At 40.4% G+C, this 17,570-nt stretch overlaps 1 protein-coding gene across 1 annotated transcript in view; it reads right to left on the reverse strand.

Moving 5' to 3' along the window:
- Window positions 1-279: 279 nt before the first annotated feature.
- Window positions 280-17,570, reverse strand: part of dock1 (dedicator of cytokinesis 1) — a 742,670-nt gene continuing 725,379 nt past the window's right edge. The window contains exons 49-52 of the mRNA XM_060940282.1: window positions 9,108-9,306; window positions 8,092-8,260; window positions 7,422-7,564; window positions 280-1,422 (exon numbers count right to left, since the gene is read on the reverse strand). Of these exons, the coding sequence (XP_060796265.1) occupies window positions 1,327-1,422; window positions 7,422-7,564; window positions 8,092-8,260; window positions 9,108-9,306 (607 nt within the window). The 3' untranslated portion in view covers window positions 280-1,326. The remainder of the gene's footprint in view (window positions 1,423-7,421; window positions 7,565-8,091; window positions 8,261-9,107; window positions 9,307-17,570) is intronic.

Below are 17,570 nucleotides of genomic sequence, written 5' to 3' on the forward strand. Positions count from 1 at the left end.
CCACAGAAAAGGCTTTGCAGAGTTCTTTAAGCTTTGGTTTAGTTAGTTTTGACACGTCTTTGAAGGTTTTAGGGAGATTTAAATTTGAAAGATTACTGTCAGCGTGCGACGCCATGCTGTTTTAGTTTGTTTATATTTTGGTTACACCCCCAAGGCGCAAAGCATTATGGGTAACATGAAAGCAGTCAATAAGATAGAATGATGTAACTTTTTGGTTTGTGTCTGTTCACAACAACAAGTAAATCTAGTTGCACTCGATCAACGTACAGAAGCCTGTGATTGCACCATTACCCTTTAATGCGAAGTAACTTGCAGAGGGAATGTATAAGAATGAATGTGGAAAAGTCTAGCGGCAGATCAGGGTCATCAATCAACAGTGCTTTAACCAGGGAGAAGGCACCAGAAATACATCACAGATTAATTTTAACCATACTCTTAGGACAGCGCATCCCCAGTAGCCATATTTAAAAATACATACGATGAATTTATTTAAGTCAGTAGTGAATTTGGAACAGTCATTGTTATCGTAATCATAAAAGGTTACAGCATTACAGTTTCTATACAAAGATATAACAATGGAAGTTAGATGTGTGCACTTGAAAATAGAAGAGGGAAAAAAAAAGCATATTCAATAATAGTACAAAGAAGTACTTTACAATCCCTGTCATTTAAAATCCTAAAAAGCCCTTTTTGGATTAAAAAAAAATGCTAGTTAATTTGCCCCAATATTAATACCATCATTATAAAATACACTTCCAGAAGAAAAAAAAAAATCATATATACAAACATCTGTACACGTGTATATATTGGAAAAAAAAGCAGTGGAAAGGTATAAAGTATTCTGATTATGCGATGATCCCTAAGCTTTGGAGTGGTTGGTCATGTCTTGATCATAAAGTCAGACAAAGGAAAAAAGCAAGTCCAAAGATCTTAACTAAATCAGCTGGCTACGTATTAAACTAACAATTATTCTAACGCTGCAAACCTCCTGCATGCTTATACCAGACAGGTCATGATTTGTTCATTTTCGCCATCTGACTCATCACACAATTTCATTTTACAGGCTTGTAGATGTGTGAAACGGATCAGATAACATACCTGGCACTACCACCTGATCTGACTGAGGCTTTGACTAATTATTGGCGAGTGGAAGAAGGAAAAAAAAGGAGCGAGTCCCTGGACAGGCCGGCTCTTTCAGCATGAAGATGATTAGGGAGTTGCTATGAACTCTTGGTTCTATCACACTGTCAGTCAGGCCAATTCAAAAATCGCCCAAGCCCAGCGTCTGTGGAAGCGCCGAAGTTTCTGTTTGATACACTGCCATTCTCACTGGACAATTCCCGAGTCAATGGACGTCTGCTTCCTTGTGGTTTTCGGAGGAGGAGGGGGAGGGGTTTTACTCGGCAGTGGAGGGGGCAAATGCTAAAAAAAAAAAAGATGAGAGAAAAAGAGCAAGAGAGAGACAGAGTTAGAATCTGTGGCTGGCATGTAATAAACACTTCATTTCGAACACTATACCTGCTGTTTCTGAGGCGTGTCAAGCAACAGAAGTTTCACCTCAGGACAGAATGTTCTCAGGACACCATTCAGAATAACATCTTTGGATACTTTTAAATGGAAATAAATGTCATCTTGTTTTAGTAATCTGAACAGTAAACCAAAAAAAAAAATTGTCATACTTTTACTTTGTTCACGCCGTGTCATTCAAACTTATCACTTTCTGAACAATATTTAACTGGGAGGTTCATATTCAAATTTTTCCATGAAATTAACAGGATAAGGGAGTTTTGAATGGAGTCGAACTTTTCAGTGGTCAGAAAGTCACAGTGAACTAGTGATCAAATATACCACGCACTGAGAGGCACCGGTAATTATGGATTCTCTGAGGTGACTGGCATCGTACTATTTCGTGAGGGACACAGCTCTAAAGAAAACAGTACTATGCCAGTCACTGAAGAGAATCCATAATTCCCGGTGTCTCTCAGTACATGGTATATTTGATTTATATCCCTCATCAAAAAAATTCCAAACCAAAAGTGCTAAGATTGAATCTCGGCATAAACTCACTGGAGGCAGCCATGTTTGTTGTTTACATTGGCGCGACCTTTGACCTGTGCACGTGCTATCGCCTGCCTCGCTAAGCATGATCATGATACGTAGATCTACACACACAGAAATGCTCGTGGAGCCAGGGCTGTGACTCAAGCTGGCCGTATAGCTTGAAATTGTGACATCAGTTCATGGTATATCCAGGATATACCATGACTGACTCACCCATATCCTTTTTTTTTTTTTTTTTGACGTCACAAGATACATTGCTTCATCAATGGTGGAACCATTTTATGTCACGTGAGCCATCCTTGGCCAATTCCTGCTTGGGAATGTTTTGATGAGGGATATAATATTTGTTATTAAATATCTTCACGCCACTTCTTTCCTTTTCTCTAACTATAGGTACTTTCGGACCAGAGGAACTTTTTCATAGTTCTTAGAACAGTTGGCAGAAGTTCCCCGTTTTTGTGTCCTTGGACTGCGCTGAACTGAGAATGATCATAGTTCAAAGAACGCCATTTTGAGGGACTTTTTTAAGCTCCTACTTCAGGGTAAGAGGAACCATGAGTGATGTAAGTGTACAGTGGCTGGTACAGACGCAAGTGTACATTGATTGGTCGAACACGAGCCAATGTAGCACCAACAATCACCAGTTTTAAAAATCTGTGTAAAACAGCAGCTCTTTATGTTAGCATTTTTAAAAAATTGAAGAAAAAAATAAACACAAGCCAAACAAAAACAAACAAAAAAACGATAAATGGACCGACAGTGGAGTCCAGACTTTATTGATCCTATATGCGAGGGAGGAAATACAGTGCGATTTTGACATGTCTAAGCAAAGTATAAAAAGCTTAACAAAAAAAAAAGTCATGCTAGCAAGCTGGCTTATGTCACTTCAGCATTCCGACTGGTGGTATGAATTCAAACAAAAAACAAGCCCTTGAATGTATGTAGTTCTCAGGAGAACTCCCCAGTTCCTCTCAATAAGCTCCTATAACTGTTTGGTCCGAAAGCACCTTATAGACCACAGGCTGGACTGCACTTGGAATGCAGGTCGTGACTATGGTCAGAGCTAGAGTTCTTCTGCCCGCCAAAGCTGTGAAAGACCAATTAAGCCTGTGACTCAGTGTTCCGTTCTAATTTGCGTACCAAAGTGTGAGCCGTTCAGAGTATTTTGACCAAAGATAAATTGGTTCAGAACCTGAAAAATTGGTTCCCAGCTGGAACAAAAATATATCTGTTTTTTCCCAGTATGAACCATGATGACATCAGTAAGCATGTCATTAGTTTAAAAAGGAAGCAGGGCGCAGCAATGGAGAATGCGATGGAAAAGGACATATCTTCAGAAACAGTGGAACAAAAACAAACATCTACAAAAACAGAACAAAAGCTTGCAGGTAATCAATGCACTCTGCCATCTTGTTACTACTGTTTACTCCTGTTGTGACTTGTGCAACGCCCTCCGTTCATGACACATCCTTGATCATAATGGTTACACTCAAAACTGGTGAAAACATGGGCTGGTTCACTAGCTGGCACCAAGGTTCAAAGAATCCTGAACAGAACCGGTTCAAGAACCCGTTCCTTGTTGGTCAAAAAGTGGTATGAGAGTGTTCTCCAGACTATCTGCACTCATAAGTTTAATCCCTCAGAGCAGGAGGGAGCTCTGAGACATAGCAGTCGAGGAAATGATCCTGAACACTACAGCTTCAAGTATGTGAACTTCGTTTACTTTCATGTGGGAACTGTTCCAAGTGCGCTGCCCAGTGCCTAAAGTGCAGTCCTTTTTTGCACGGCATGCTGAGTAGAGAGAATGTACACCTATCCCCGACTTAAGTGTTTCATCCTCACAAGCACTACATAGTGGTGTGTCACTCCAGGAGGTCTGTGGTCCTGTACATCACCCTGTAACTTCCCTGGATTCTACAAGTTGAACATCACAACTCCTAGTGGTGTAAGCATGGTGACCTTATCTCTGAACACCTTCCGAGTCAGCTATAGGTGAGTTAGTTCCTCATGACTTTGTGGCACGTTTGTATACAGGTGTTAAACAGGTGCGATTCTGCGAGCACCAGTTAATGGCCAGCGTTACAGGGTTCAGTGAGGAGGTTACAGGAAAGAAGTATAAAAAAATAAAGAAGGTATTTATAGCAAATACTACATCACGGTCACTTCATGACTTTACTGAAGGTCTCAAAATGCACTAGAGGATCATCATACTTTCAAGCCAACTGTTGCCAGTTGTACTAGCAATAGGTTTGCTAATGGGTTTATTTATGATTTGCCTACCTTTGAGTAAGGACCTAAACGCAAATCCATATATACATTTCTGTCAAAGTCCTTCCCGTGCCAGGACCTAGTCTTCCCAGGCAGTCTCCCGTCCCAGTACTAACCAGGCCCTTAGGCGGATCGGGTGGCGTCGATCTCCACTTCTATAGCCCTCGGCCTCTCAGGTTACAGTAGGGGGCTAGTCCTCTGGTAACCGCAAGAGTTTGACTCCCTACTTGCCGTGCCAGATAGCAGTAGGTACCATTTTTATGATGGTCTTTGGTATGACCCGACCGCGATTAGAACTCGCAATCTCCCGGTTGAGAGACGGACACGCTAACCACTAGGCCAACTCGTGGTATATACATTTCTATAGTTGCTTTTTGTTTTTGTTCTTGGGGTTAACGAGGACCACTTTATGAAGCTCAGATTGAAGATTCATTTGACAACTAAGATGCCTCGTATCTGATTGTTTGCTGGGCTGAGACATGATTTTTCCAGAAAGAAACCATCACAACTCTTGCATGTAAATCACAGGGGTCTGTGGCTGGTATCAACTGTCTCTGTACAGGGGTCATGATGCATCCTCTAAACATACAGTATATGAGGGTAAGTCAAAAAGTTCTAAGAAGAATTGAAAAAAATCTTTATTTGTGAAAATAACAAAGCTATTTCTTTACATATCCTCCAAGTCTAAACACTTCTGCAAGCGGTGTTTCCATTGGAGAATTCCTTCTTTGTAGAATTCTGGGGGACGTCTTTCACACCTTTTGAAATTATAACATCTGTCTTAGAACTTTTTGACTTATCCTCGTACATCAAGACAACACCTCAAGGAATACAAGCTATGGAGAACGCAATTACAAAGATGTGCTCATACAGTGTGTGTTAGAGCCACTAGCAATGGAATATAAAGATGAAAACACACTGGAAGGAGAAACGTATACCTCTGTCAGAGATGCTAACAATCAGATGACTTGATCAATTCTCTTTCGCCACAAGATAAATTATTCCATTTACTGTGAGAGTAAGGAGGAAAAGACTAGATCATAATCACCACCACTAAAGCGTAATAGATGGAAAGAGGTGGTCCAGCTGAAAAGAGATGTGAATGAGAGAGTGGAGCTTAATAAATTAAGGCAGAGGTAAGGAAAGATGGATGAACAGACCACATCTGGGTGGAAAAAATATCAAGTAAAGAGGAAAACATTGAAAGTGAGTCAACAATGCATGGTAGTGAATGAATATTAAGCAGCAATTCGTATATTCATTCACTGCCTCATGATGCTCCACATACAGACCAGGCTGTGTGTACGAGACAGTTTTCAAGCCAGTTGACAAGTAGGCAAAGGTCGGTGTCACTCCTTGTCAAACTTGTGCTGCCAATTACCATTTTGAATTTTCGAAAATGTTGGTTTGGGATGGAATTGCATATGATAGCTTCATTCATTGCAAGAGAGGTACAGTGGGGCAAAAAAGTATTTAGTCAGTCACCAATTGTGCAAGTTCTCCCACTTAAAAAGATGAGAGAGGCCTGTAATTTTCATCATAGGTATACCTCAACTATGAGAGACAAAATGAGAAAAAAAAATCTAGAAAATCACATCGTCAGATTTTTAAAAAGAGTTTATTTGCAAATTATGGTGGAAAATAAGTATTTGGTCAATAACAAAAGTTCATCTCAATACTTTGTTATATACCCTTTGTTGGCAATGACAGAGGTCAAACGTTTTCTGTAAGTCTTCACAAGGTTTTCACACACTGTTGCTGGTATTTTGGCCCATTCCTCCATGCAGATCTCCTCTAGAGCAGTGATGTTTTGGGGCTGTCGCTGGGCAACATGGACTTTCAACTCCCTCCAAAGATTTTCTATGGGGTTGAGATCTGGAGACTGGCTAGGCTACTCCAGGACCTTGAAATGCTTCTTACAAAGCCACTCCTTCGTTGCCCGGGCGGTGTGTTTGGGATCATGGTCATGCTGAAAGACCCAGCCACGTTTCATCTTCAATGCCCTTGCTGATGGAAGGAGGTTTTCACTCAAAATCTCACGATACATGGCCCCATTCATTCTTTCCTTTACACGGATCAGTCGTCCTGGTCCCTTTGCAGAAAAACAGCCCCAAAGCATGATGTTTCCACCCCCATGCTTCACAGTAGGTATGGTGTTCTTTGGATGCAACTCAGCATTCTTTCTCCTCCAAACACGACAAGTTGAGTTTTTACCAAAAAGTTCTATTTTGGTTTCATCTGACCATATGACATTCTCCCAATCCTTTTCTGGATCATCCAAATGCTCTCTAGAAAACTTCAGACGGGCCTGGACGTGTACTGGCTTAAGCAGGGGGACACGTCTGGCACTGCAGGATTTGAGTCCCTGGCGGCGTAGTGTGTTACTGACGGTAGCCTTTGTTACTTTGGTCCCAGCTCTCCGCAAGTCATTCACTAGGTCCCCCCGTGTGGTTCTGGGATTTTTGCTCACCGTTCTTGTGATCATTTTGACCCCACGGGGTGAGATCTTGCGTGGAGCCCCAGATCGAGGGAGATTATCAGTGGTCTTGTATGTCTTCCATTTTCTAATAATTGCTCCCACAGTTGATTTCTTCACACCAAGCTGCTTACCTATTGCAGATTCAGTCTTCCCAGCCTGGTGCAGGTCTACAATTTTGTTTCTGGTGTCCTTTGACAGCTCTTTGGTCTTGGCCATAGTGGAGTTTGGAGTGTGACTGTTTGAGGTTGTGGACAGGTGTCTTTTATACTGATAACGAGTTCAAACAGGTGCCATTAATACAGGTAACGAATGGAGGACAGAGGAGCCTCTTAAAGAAGTTACAGGTCTGTGAGAGCCAGAAATCTTGCTTGTTTGTAGGTGACCAAATACTTATTTTACCGAGGAATTTACCAATTAATTCATTAAAAATCCTACAATGTGATTTCCTGGATTCTTTCCCCCCATTCTGTCTCTCATAGTTGAAGTGTACCTATGATGAAAATTACAGGCCTCTCTCATCTTTTTAAGTGGGGGAACTTGCACAGTTGATGGCTGACTAAATACTTTTTTGCCCCACTGTATGTGGGTGTCTGTGCGTGCTCGTGTGTTTTACCCGCTGATGTTGAGGAGGAGGGGGTGGTGTGGTTGGGCTGGCCAGCTCTGGGTTTTCCATCAGGTTTCCATAATCACCCATACTGCTTTTGACTGGCAGAGGGGGTGGAGTCTCCCCATAGCCCATCCCGTTCAGTTCTAGATCTATCATACAAAAAAAAAGTACAGCGTAGCAGTAAAATTAATATATTAAAATGCTAAAAACCAGTTTGTCAAAGAAATGTGTTAAATACAAATACAATCTCTTTACTCTGCATTCTATGAGTATTCAGTAACCAGTTCGTTACACTGTTCTTACAGTGATAAAGTGTTCATAACAGCTCTATTAAACCCAAAAGCAGCATCACTGCAGTGTATATGAGCACACATTATTGTCTTATTCCCACAGCGCAGATGATGACACATGAAGCAACCACTAGCTCCTCAGACTGAGGGCAGTCCTTGCACAGAGGGAGCTTAGCAAGAGCTTTTCAGAGGACAAGAGTACAGAAATGTATATGAAACGGAAGTAGGCTACACCTCTAGCATGCTAAGAAGTTCCTGTTCAGGTAACTTCTATGTGAAGAAAGTAACTAGGGCAAAAGTACATAGCAATCTTACTAATCAAGTGTCATGCTTGCTAATTTGATTTTTGCAACTTGAGTAAAATATTACTATTAAATGAAACTTACTGGAGGAGGAAAGCATGCTGAAGGAAAGCTTGGTTCTTGGAGTGATGGGAGGAGGAAGAGTAGAAGTAGTCTGTGGTGGAGCAGCAGGTCCTGGAGATACAGAGAGCCTCTTATCTCCCAACACGTTTATCACTTGACTCTTTGGTCTCTGGGGACGCAGTGGACTGATCTGAAAACAGGAAGGATTAAGAACTAAACTCAACCAGATGATGGAAGACTGAGAAAATGTCTCGTCTTGATAAACCCAGTGATCACTTCTTATTATTCCATCAGAAACACATATTAATATGGGGTCATAATACCACTCCTATACTCCTACTACTATCACACTGTGCTTTACATATGAATGAAGGTCAAAATTTTTTTTCTGATGAGCCACATTTTTAAGCAAGTCTCCAGTATAATCACGAGAACATTTCGCAAACTTTTTGCAGCCATAGACACTTTTAGCTGATTCCCCCCCCCCCAGGGAACCACTCAGTACAGATTCATTTATCAGGCTCATTATTCAAATGTGTACAATAATGTTTTGGATTTTGGAGCTACAGAGCTTTTTACTTTTTTTCAACTTTCCACCAAGAGAACATTAAGTTATACACCTACTTGTTTTAGAGATATTAAGATTAAACCAATTTAATTCCAGTAAATCACTCAAAAAAGCTAATTTAGAAAAAAAAAAACCCTTCATAATAGTGGGTCGTGATTTTCAGTTCTGTAACCAAATTAAAAACCACAGACCCGCTGGTTATACATCATGGACCCCGGGGGTAGAACCACTGTATTAAAGAATAATAGCAAATCTATGAACAGACCAAGTTAAACTTTGCAAAGTTCCCAGGTGCTCATTATTATGAAGTTATGATGGACCTATTCTCTATTTTTATGCCCCAGCACCCATATATTCAGTACAAGAAAGCATTGGCAAACTAATTTCAGGCTCATTTTAAAAACACGGCCTAAAATTATATATATATATATATATATAAAAATATATTCATTCGTGTGTTTTCTCTCACCGTCTCGGACAGGATGACTGCTTCAGTTGACTGCATGGGAATGTCAGCAGCCTTCAGCTCCTTGTCAAAGATCTCTTGGTGTTTGCTGTTTCTTTTTTCTTTCTTCTTCTCCTTCCTGTCTTTTTCAGGTTCATCTCGGTCCAGCTTGTCCTGAGACTTAAAGTGCTGCTTCTTTGGCAAGAGGGGCTCCAGAGCAAAGCTAGAGGAAGAAAGAAGAGAAAAATAAATATTTGGGTGGGTGGGTGAAGAGTCAGAAAAAGGATGAGAGGACAAATGTGAAGATGATGATGGCAGATAAAAAAAGGAAAATGGGATAAGAGTAAATATGTGGGAGGGGAGGAAGAGAAAAAACAGTGATGAAAGAGACTGAAAACCTCAGCATGGATGTCAAAGCGATTTTTAATATCATACTGACGTCTGAAAAATTGGAGCTCAAATGGAAATGTTCCTGTGACATTTGGTTTGCACTCAACAGGGATGCTACAAATAGGGATGTGGAATACTTAGGCATGACAACCTGGTATTTACTGATGAGAAACAAATTAAAGGGGAAAATGGTATAATTTGTTAATCTGGTGTGCATTTTTTTTTTCTGGAATCGTTTTGGGTCACTGTTATGAAGCATGATCTGACAAAACATTCATTATCTTGGTGGGTATGGTCAATTCCAGGATGACTCCACCCCTATCACAGAGCATGAGGACCTACTGAATGGTTTGAAGAAGATGAAAATGATAGAAATCATATACTGTGGGCTTCACAGTCAACAGATCTCAAACCAATTTAAAGGCTAGGGGAGATTCTTGAGCAACGTGCTAGACAGTGCTCTCCCATCATCACCATCATCCAAACACAAACTGAGGGAATATCGTTTGAAAAAACAAATGTTCATCAGTCCAAAGAGTTGCAGCATCTACGCCAATGCAGAAAACCGTTGTCGAAGACACCCTTTGAAGATGAGATGTCTATGGTTGCAAGCCATTAAATGGACAGACTGAACTGATGAAATCATACAGAATTCTCATTTCTGCAGTGCTCATTTCTTATCAGGCAAAGTTTTCTCCACTGTTTATCACAAACAAAGGCAAAATCAATTATGTAGTTAATAATGATAAATTAGTATCAGCAGCAACCACAAAGCAGGCATTCTCAGTCGGCTATTTCATTCGTTTAATGGCTTGCAACCATAAATGTCAAGTGTTTAGCTTCACAGGGTGTCTTCAACAACAGTATTCTATAAAAATTAAGGTCATAATTTTTTCATTCCTATTCTGACATCCCACTGGCACACTGACATTCTCTCCCCTTATTCTGGGGATCTTGCATGTTTTCCTCCACTTGTTTTTTTTGCCACCAAAATGTGGCCAGAACTGTACTGACGTAACCATGACATCCAATTCAAATTGGTCTACAGAGACATTCAGTGATACTATTAATTAAAATTATGGTGGGATACTTTTATGTAATTGGGAGACTGTTTTTCTGCCTGAATGAATGAACTTTCCATGATGGAAACCTCCCACAAAGTCGGAGCTGTCTGCATATATTAACCCTTTGGGATTGAGAGCTTCGCCAGCAAAGCTCAGTAGGTTTAGAATGAGTAGGTCATGTATTTAGATAAATATCTCGCGAGTTTTTATCATACAAGCATGATAAACATATTGACAAATTTTATACTTTACACTTTCCTATGTGCCCACTGCCAAATAATATTATATTTTTTAATGACCTAAATTAGAAGAAACATAAAACTTGTCACCTTACTCAATCACACCAGAGTCAGAGCGCTAAGCGCATGCTTACACATTCATAAAAGACTGTTCATACGGTAACAGCAATGATAATCACTTTCACTCTTTTGGTTTCGATTGGTTTCTCTTTCACGGTGGGAACACCCACTGTAAACAGGATAAAATCTGTCAACCACAGTTTAGGCTATTTGGAGGTAAAACTTGTTGCGAGATGGCACGCTTTTTTTTTGCGCTTTGGATGATTCAGGACAGTGATTCAATTCAATCTTGAGATTTGTGACACTGATGATGAGCAGTGGTTTTTTTTTTTAAATGTTGACTCGATCCAGCCAAAGATCAACTCGAGCAAGTGTTAATATTTCTTTCTATTTATTATAAGCAGATCGGTTGATGTGCACTGTAGTGCATACACAGGAAAAATGACTGAGCAATTTTTCCAGAGTTAAAAGTATTTTCCTCAAAAATAGTTAATTTTGCTCCATTTTGAGTTTAGAGAGTAAAATTTGGAGTTGGAGTGGGAGCAAATTTAGAGTAATTGTGTAACAGAGTAGGTTGTGGCTCTGAACTGAGTAAAATAGTACGAGAGTTAATTTCAAGACCCACTGAATAGAGTCAAATATCAAAATAAGGTCAAACATCAGATAAATGATGTTGTTGTAAAAATCAGTTTTAGAACGGTGTTTGAATGTGTTAAAAAACATGACCTTACCCATTGTGACAAACCATTTTGATCACCTGACCTCATTCATCTCATTCTCTCTAGCCGCTTTATCCTGTTCTACAGGGTCGCAGGCAAGCTGGAGCCTATCCCAGCTGACTACGGGCAAAAGGCGGGGTACACCCTGGACAAGTCGCCAGGTTATCACAGGGCTGACACATAGACACAGACAACCATTCACACTCACATTCACACCTACGGTCAATTTAGAGTCACCAGTTAACCTAACCTGCATGTCTTTGGACTGTGGGGGAAACCGGAGCACCTGGAGGAAACCCACGCGGACACATGCAAACTCCGCACAGAAAGGCCCTCGCCGGCCACGGGGCTCAAACCCAGACCTTCTTGCTGTGAGGCGACAGCGCTAACCACTACACCACGGTGCCGCCCATCACTTGACCTGATGGGATTAAGAGTTGGCAGTGGGAGGGTTTTTCACTCTTCTCATTGAATGGAATTTTTTTTTACTCTTCTCATTGAAAAACCCTCCCACTGCCAACCCTTTATCCCAAAAACAGTAGGACATAAATTTTTTGTTGGCCAGTTAATTGTCCAAATCAGTGGAGCAGATTTAAGTTTTTGTACTTGATCCATTCCTAAGATTGAACAGAATCACCTCAAGTGATCAGAACGGTTTGACAGAATCGGTAAGGTCATTTTTTTTTTCCATACATTCCAACACAGTTCTAAAACTGCTTTTTACAATATCTTCATTTATCTGTTTTTTTTTTTTTAAGTACAATCATGACATACATATGACAAAGATATTATTGTAGCTGAACTTGTGCTGAATACAAAAAAGTCATATGACTTTGAAAATACTGCTTAGATTTGTTGAAATTGAGAAAATCAGAGCGTACACTGTCATTCAGCACAATAAAGTCTTAAAACACAGGGCAAAAAATTACACATGTACAGTATATCACACCAAATCAGTACAATAAGCAAGCACTCAAAGAGCGTCTTCAAAGTGGACGACAAAACTAGCACAACTCCAACAGTATCCTCTTCATCAGTGGATGTCAAACACATCCCTTAACCCCCCATCAAAACTATAAAACAAGCTCATCTGAATGCTTGCAGGATATCCAGTCTCCATTTCTCTTACTGTGTTTTATAAAAGCTTGGTAGAAAAAAGTCTAAATTACATTTTCCATGTCTACAGAGTTGATAGGGATTTGTTTCAGTGCCCTTCTCACACACCCAGTGCTGCCGCTCATAATTGGTATTTCTAAGTGCTGGCACCGGTTTGAGTGAATCAGACTGCTTCAACCAGACGGATTAACCGATCAAATGAAAGAGCATGTGGTGTGATGCCCTTTGCAATTAAATACCAGTGGAGGGCATCGCTGATGTGATCACACTCTCCAAACATGGGCTAATTAATCCTTCAGGCTGGCATTACAGTGCCCGTTATGCAAGACTGGCAGGAACTTGACACTCACTCTTTCTCACACACACACACACACACACACACACTTTAATCATGCTCACACACATTTCCTAATCATGCATCTATAGATACAATATTGAGAATATCCTTTCACACTGAGACCTCTCTCTCTCTCACGTGCACACACACACCAGTGTTGTAGTCGAGTCACTAAACCTTGAGTCCGAGTCCAGTCTCGAGTCCCCAGTGTTCAAGTCCAAGTCATTAAGAAAATTTCAAGTTGAGTCTGAGTAGAGTCCACTATTGAGCCAAGTCGAATTGAGTCCGAGAACAAGACTCCACCTGCACCATGTGACGGTGGCTGTTGCTGCGCTTATGTGAAAGCGTCTCTGCTACTGTGTTGGACTAACATTTCTGCGTGACTGCCCCATTTTAGTTAACAGGCTACAGATAAAAAGCTTTTTCATCGCTCAGCAAGCCCTGCCCACTACCAGCAGGGCAAATAACATGAGAGAGGGTTAACACTAGCTAGTTCATCGCTCAGCAAGCAAGTCCCGCCCACTATCAGCAGAGCAATGAACATAGCGTGTCACTTCCTTCTCTGGGTGGAGTCTTGCCAAATGATGATTGGAGTTCGAGGTTGTCCCCGTTGTCTCCTTGATAGTTCTTCTACATATGGAACACACAGCAGTGCATTTTCTCCCACTGCACGAGAAGTCTGTATAAGCGGACAATCCTGGGGCGTTCTCTCCAGGCATTTTAGCGCCATTAACGTTCATTTGTTCCTGAACAGGTGAATGTGCATTCTCTTGCACAAAATTAGTATAAAAATTAATGTAGATATAAATATTTTATGCCAAATTATTATGACATTACAAAAAATAAAGAAAAAATCCGAGTCCTCGTCTGCAATTTATGAGTCCGGGTGCAGTCAATGCATGAGTCCGGGTTCAAGTCCGAGTCATCAGTGCTCAAGTCCAAGTCAAGTCCTTAAAATTAGGGCACGAGTTGGACTCGAGCCTGAGTTCTGGACTTGAGTACTACAAGCCTGACACACACACACACACACTAGGGTGCATCAGTTGCCCCCTAAAAATGAAAAGTTCCTCCGATCATGATGCATTTTTGTTTTTATGTTCCTTTTGGTAAGAAAACACACTGGGTGAAATATTTTGACAAAATTCAAAAGTTTAATGTTGGCACCAGGAGCTCAAAGTTATGGAAAAAGCTGCTATTTTATGACTTTTATGACTAAATTTCGATCACTTTTCATGAAACATTATGACACCTTATAGAGTATACCAAATATCTTACACATTTTTAGTACATATTCTAAATATATTATCAAGCACAGTTTGAGTTTTAGCTGTTCATTGAATCATTGTTCAACTACTTTTAAACAATACAAATGTATTATGAATCACGTTAATGCTTCTCAATCCCTTGCAAAGGTTCTTAACATGATCTCTGGGTCACAAGAAATCAATAAATGGAGTCCAACATTGTGATTCAAACCTTACGCGAAAACATAAAATAAGCGATTTTTGGCAAAAAATGAGCCTCATGGTGCCACCATTAGACTTTTGAATATGGTCAAAAAATTTTACAGGATGCCTTTATTGGTGAAAAGGAACACCCAAACAAAAATGCATCAGATTTTATGAAAGTGAGGGCAACTGATGCACCCTAACACACACACTACTAACCCTATACTAGAGATGTTCTTTTTCATAAAAGCACTGATACATTTTTAATGCTCCATCATGCTTTTGTTTGATGACCAGAGAAAGGCAATAGGTGGTGAGAAATTAAAGGCTTTGAGGTACAAAATTCTGAGAAATCACACAGTGGGAAGCTCTGAGCTTTTCAGTTCGATATCAGTGCATGAATGAAAGTGCACACTCCAGCTGTTAAGTCTATTCTAACAATCGTGCTAGGCTTTTTTTTCCTGGCACAAGTTCAGCATATTTTTTATGTTAAAACATGGTTCCAAAATGAAGAACTTGCTTGTTATAACAGAAGCAACTGCAAATAATTAACCCAACTTCCCTTTTCATGCGGTGACAGAAATGTGTAGTTGTGCCTCCAAATGGCAAAGTGCACTGAGAGATCATGTGGATGCTAATTGCTTGTAATGTATTCAAATACTTCTGTGTGCACTGAATGTTCTCCACTAAGGCTAGAAAATGCCAAGAGTCCTAAAATAGCGCAATATGTAATGGTCCGTGGTACAATACTCATACAGTGCCCTCCAAAATTATTGCCCCCCCCCCCCTTGTAAAGATGAGTAAAAAAGGGTTAGAAAGAAATCCACCTTTTGGTGAAGTAGCTTTCTCTCACACTGAGAAAAATCCAACCTTTTATTGAAATAAATTTATTCAGAGAAAAAAAATCCCTCATCAAGAAATAATTATTTTCAACAAAAACATATGTACCACTAATTACTTACATGCCTGCATTTAATACTTTGTACAACCTCCCTTTGACAGGAAGCAGCACCGAAGCTTCTCCTCTAACATTTTATAAGGTTGGAGATACAGAGCAGGGCATCTCAGACCATTCCTCTTTACACAATCTCTCCAGATCATCCAGGGTCGCCTGGAAGCCATCGCCAAACTTCCGGCAGAATTATGAATATTTGACCACTCTTCTTAGCAGAATTTGTAGAGATCAATTACAGTTGTGTGCTTCCTGGCACAGACCCAACTTTTAAACACAGTCCACATATTTTTGATAAGGTTGAGGCCAAGACTTGTTTTAAGCTTAATGTTAGCCTGCTTTATTCATTCCACAACTAGCTCTGGTGTGTGTTTGGGGTCACTGTCCTGTTGGAACTCCTAATCGTGTCCAAGTTTCTGATGGGTTGAGGTAGTGCTGAAGAATTCTGATGTAGTCCTCCTTCATTATTCCATCCAGTCTGCGCAATGCTCTAGTTCCACTGGCAGCAAAACAGCCCCAGAGCACGACGCCACCACCACAATGCTGAACAGTTGGTAGTGTTCCTCTGAAGCTCTGATCATTATGGCCAAAAAACTCCATCTTTGTCTCATCTAACCATAAAACTTTCTTCCAGAAGGCTTTTACTTTGCCCATGTGGTCGGCTGCAAACATTAGTCGAGCTCGAAGGTGGTTTATTTTGGAGCAGGGGCTTCTTTCATTGACGGCAGCCTCTCAGTTCATAGCGATGTAAAACTCACTTGACTGTAGACTATGTTCCAGCAGCTTCCAGTTTATGGCAGGCCTGCGCCTTGGTGGTTTTGAGGTTGTTCCTGACCAACTGAACCAATTTCCTCTCAGCTGAGGGTGATAGTTCGGGCCTTCTTTCAGCAAAGTGGCTGAGCAAAGTGGCTACACCTTCCAATAACTTATACTTACATACAGTAGTTTGAACTGTTAACCTTGGAATTTGAACTTGTTTAGATCTGCACTGAGCTCCTTGGACTTTCTCACTGTACTGTGTGCTGGTCAATCTAATGAGTGCTGTCAAACAAACCCTTTTTATGTTGGCACAGAAAGTCAATCACGTAATTCATGATCACTAACCGGGAGTTAAGAGACCTTGGTAAGTTAAAGACGTTTTGGAACTTTCAGTACCACTAGATTAATAATTTAAATGGGCACATGTAAATTTTTTACCTTTGATGTATACATTTTGACCGTGTTTTCATAAAACTTCAAATAAATTAAAATTTATGCATCTAATTCTTTTTTTTTTAAGATGTATGTTGTACAATCATTTTGCCACAAAAAAAAGAACTGTTCAAAGAACTCACTGAAAACTGATACTGCCGTGACATTTATGTCCCTGTATGTAAACCTCTGACTGCAGCTGTACTTTTACTTTAGCTCCATAGTACTATAGGGGTAGACTGATCAGCATAAATTATATGGCCTACTGGTTAGAGAAGCAGCTTTGGGACCAAAAGGTCACTGGTTCGATTCTCTTGACCAGCAGGAAGTGCTGAAGTGCCCTTGAGCAAGGCACCTCACCCCCAATCTGGGTGTGTTGTATATCGCTCTGGATAAGAGCGTCTGCTAAATGCCTGTAATGTAATATAAATGTAATGTAATGTAATGTAATGAACTCACTGACACCTAGTCGTAATGCAGAGTAACTATTTCACCTACCAGCACATTTTTGGGAGGTGGAAGGAAATGTACTCAGCAGTATAATAAAATGTCCAAAGAGGATACAAAATCCTCTAAAATTACATTTATTATTTTTTTCGCGGTGCGGTTTCCATCAAATCCTGCGCTCTGATTGGCTGACGAGCGGGTCCGTATCCTACAGTACGGACCCCAGTTACGGACCCTGGTTATGGACCTCTGGCGACTCGCTCGTTCACAACAACAACAAACATTTATCTTTTTTTTTTTATAAGATTTATTCATAAGATTATCAAAAATCTGAGAAATTTTTACCAGCATTTCTCAGCATAATAACATTAATGGATAGTGATAACGACAGTCTTCACAACGAAAGCGAGTTTTACCACCCAGAGGAAGAAGAAATAAAAGAAAACATTTCAGGAGAAAGCTAAAAACCTGTAACTGTTGCTAACGCTGAGCAAAAACATGACTGAATCCTGAATGACTCCTAT

The sequence above is a fragment of the Neoarius graeffei genome, chromosome 14, assembly GCF_027579695.1.
Source record: "Neoarius graeffei isolate fNeoGra1 chromosome 14, fNeoGra1.pri, whole genome shotgun sequence".
Taxonomy (NCBI): Eukaryota; Metazoa; Chordata; class Actinopteri; order Siluriformes; family Ariidae; genus Neoarius; species Neoarius graeffei.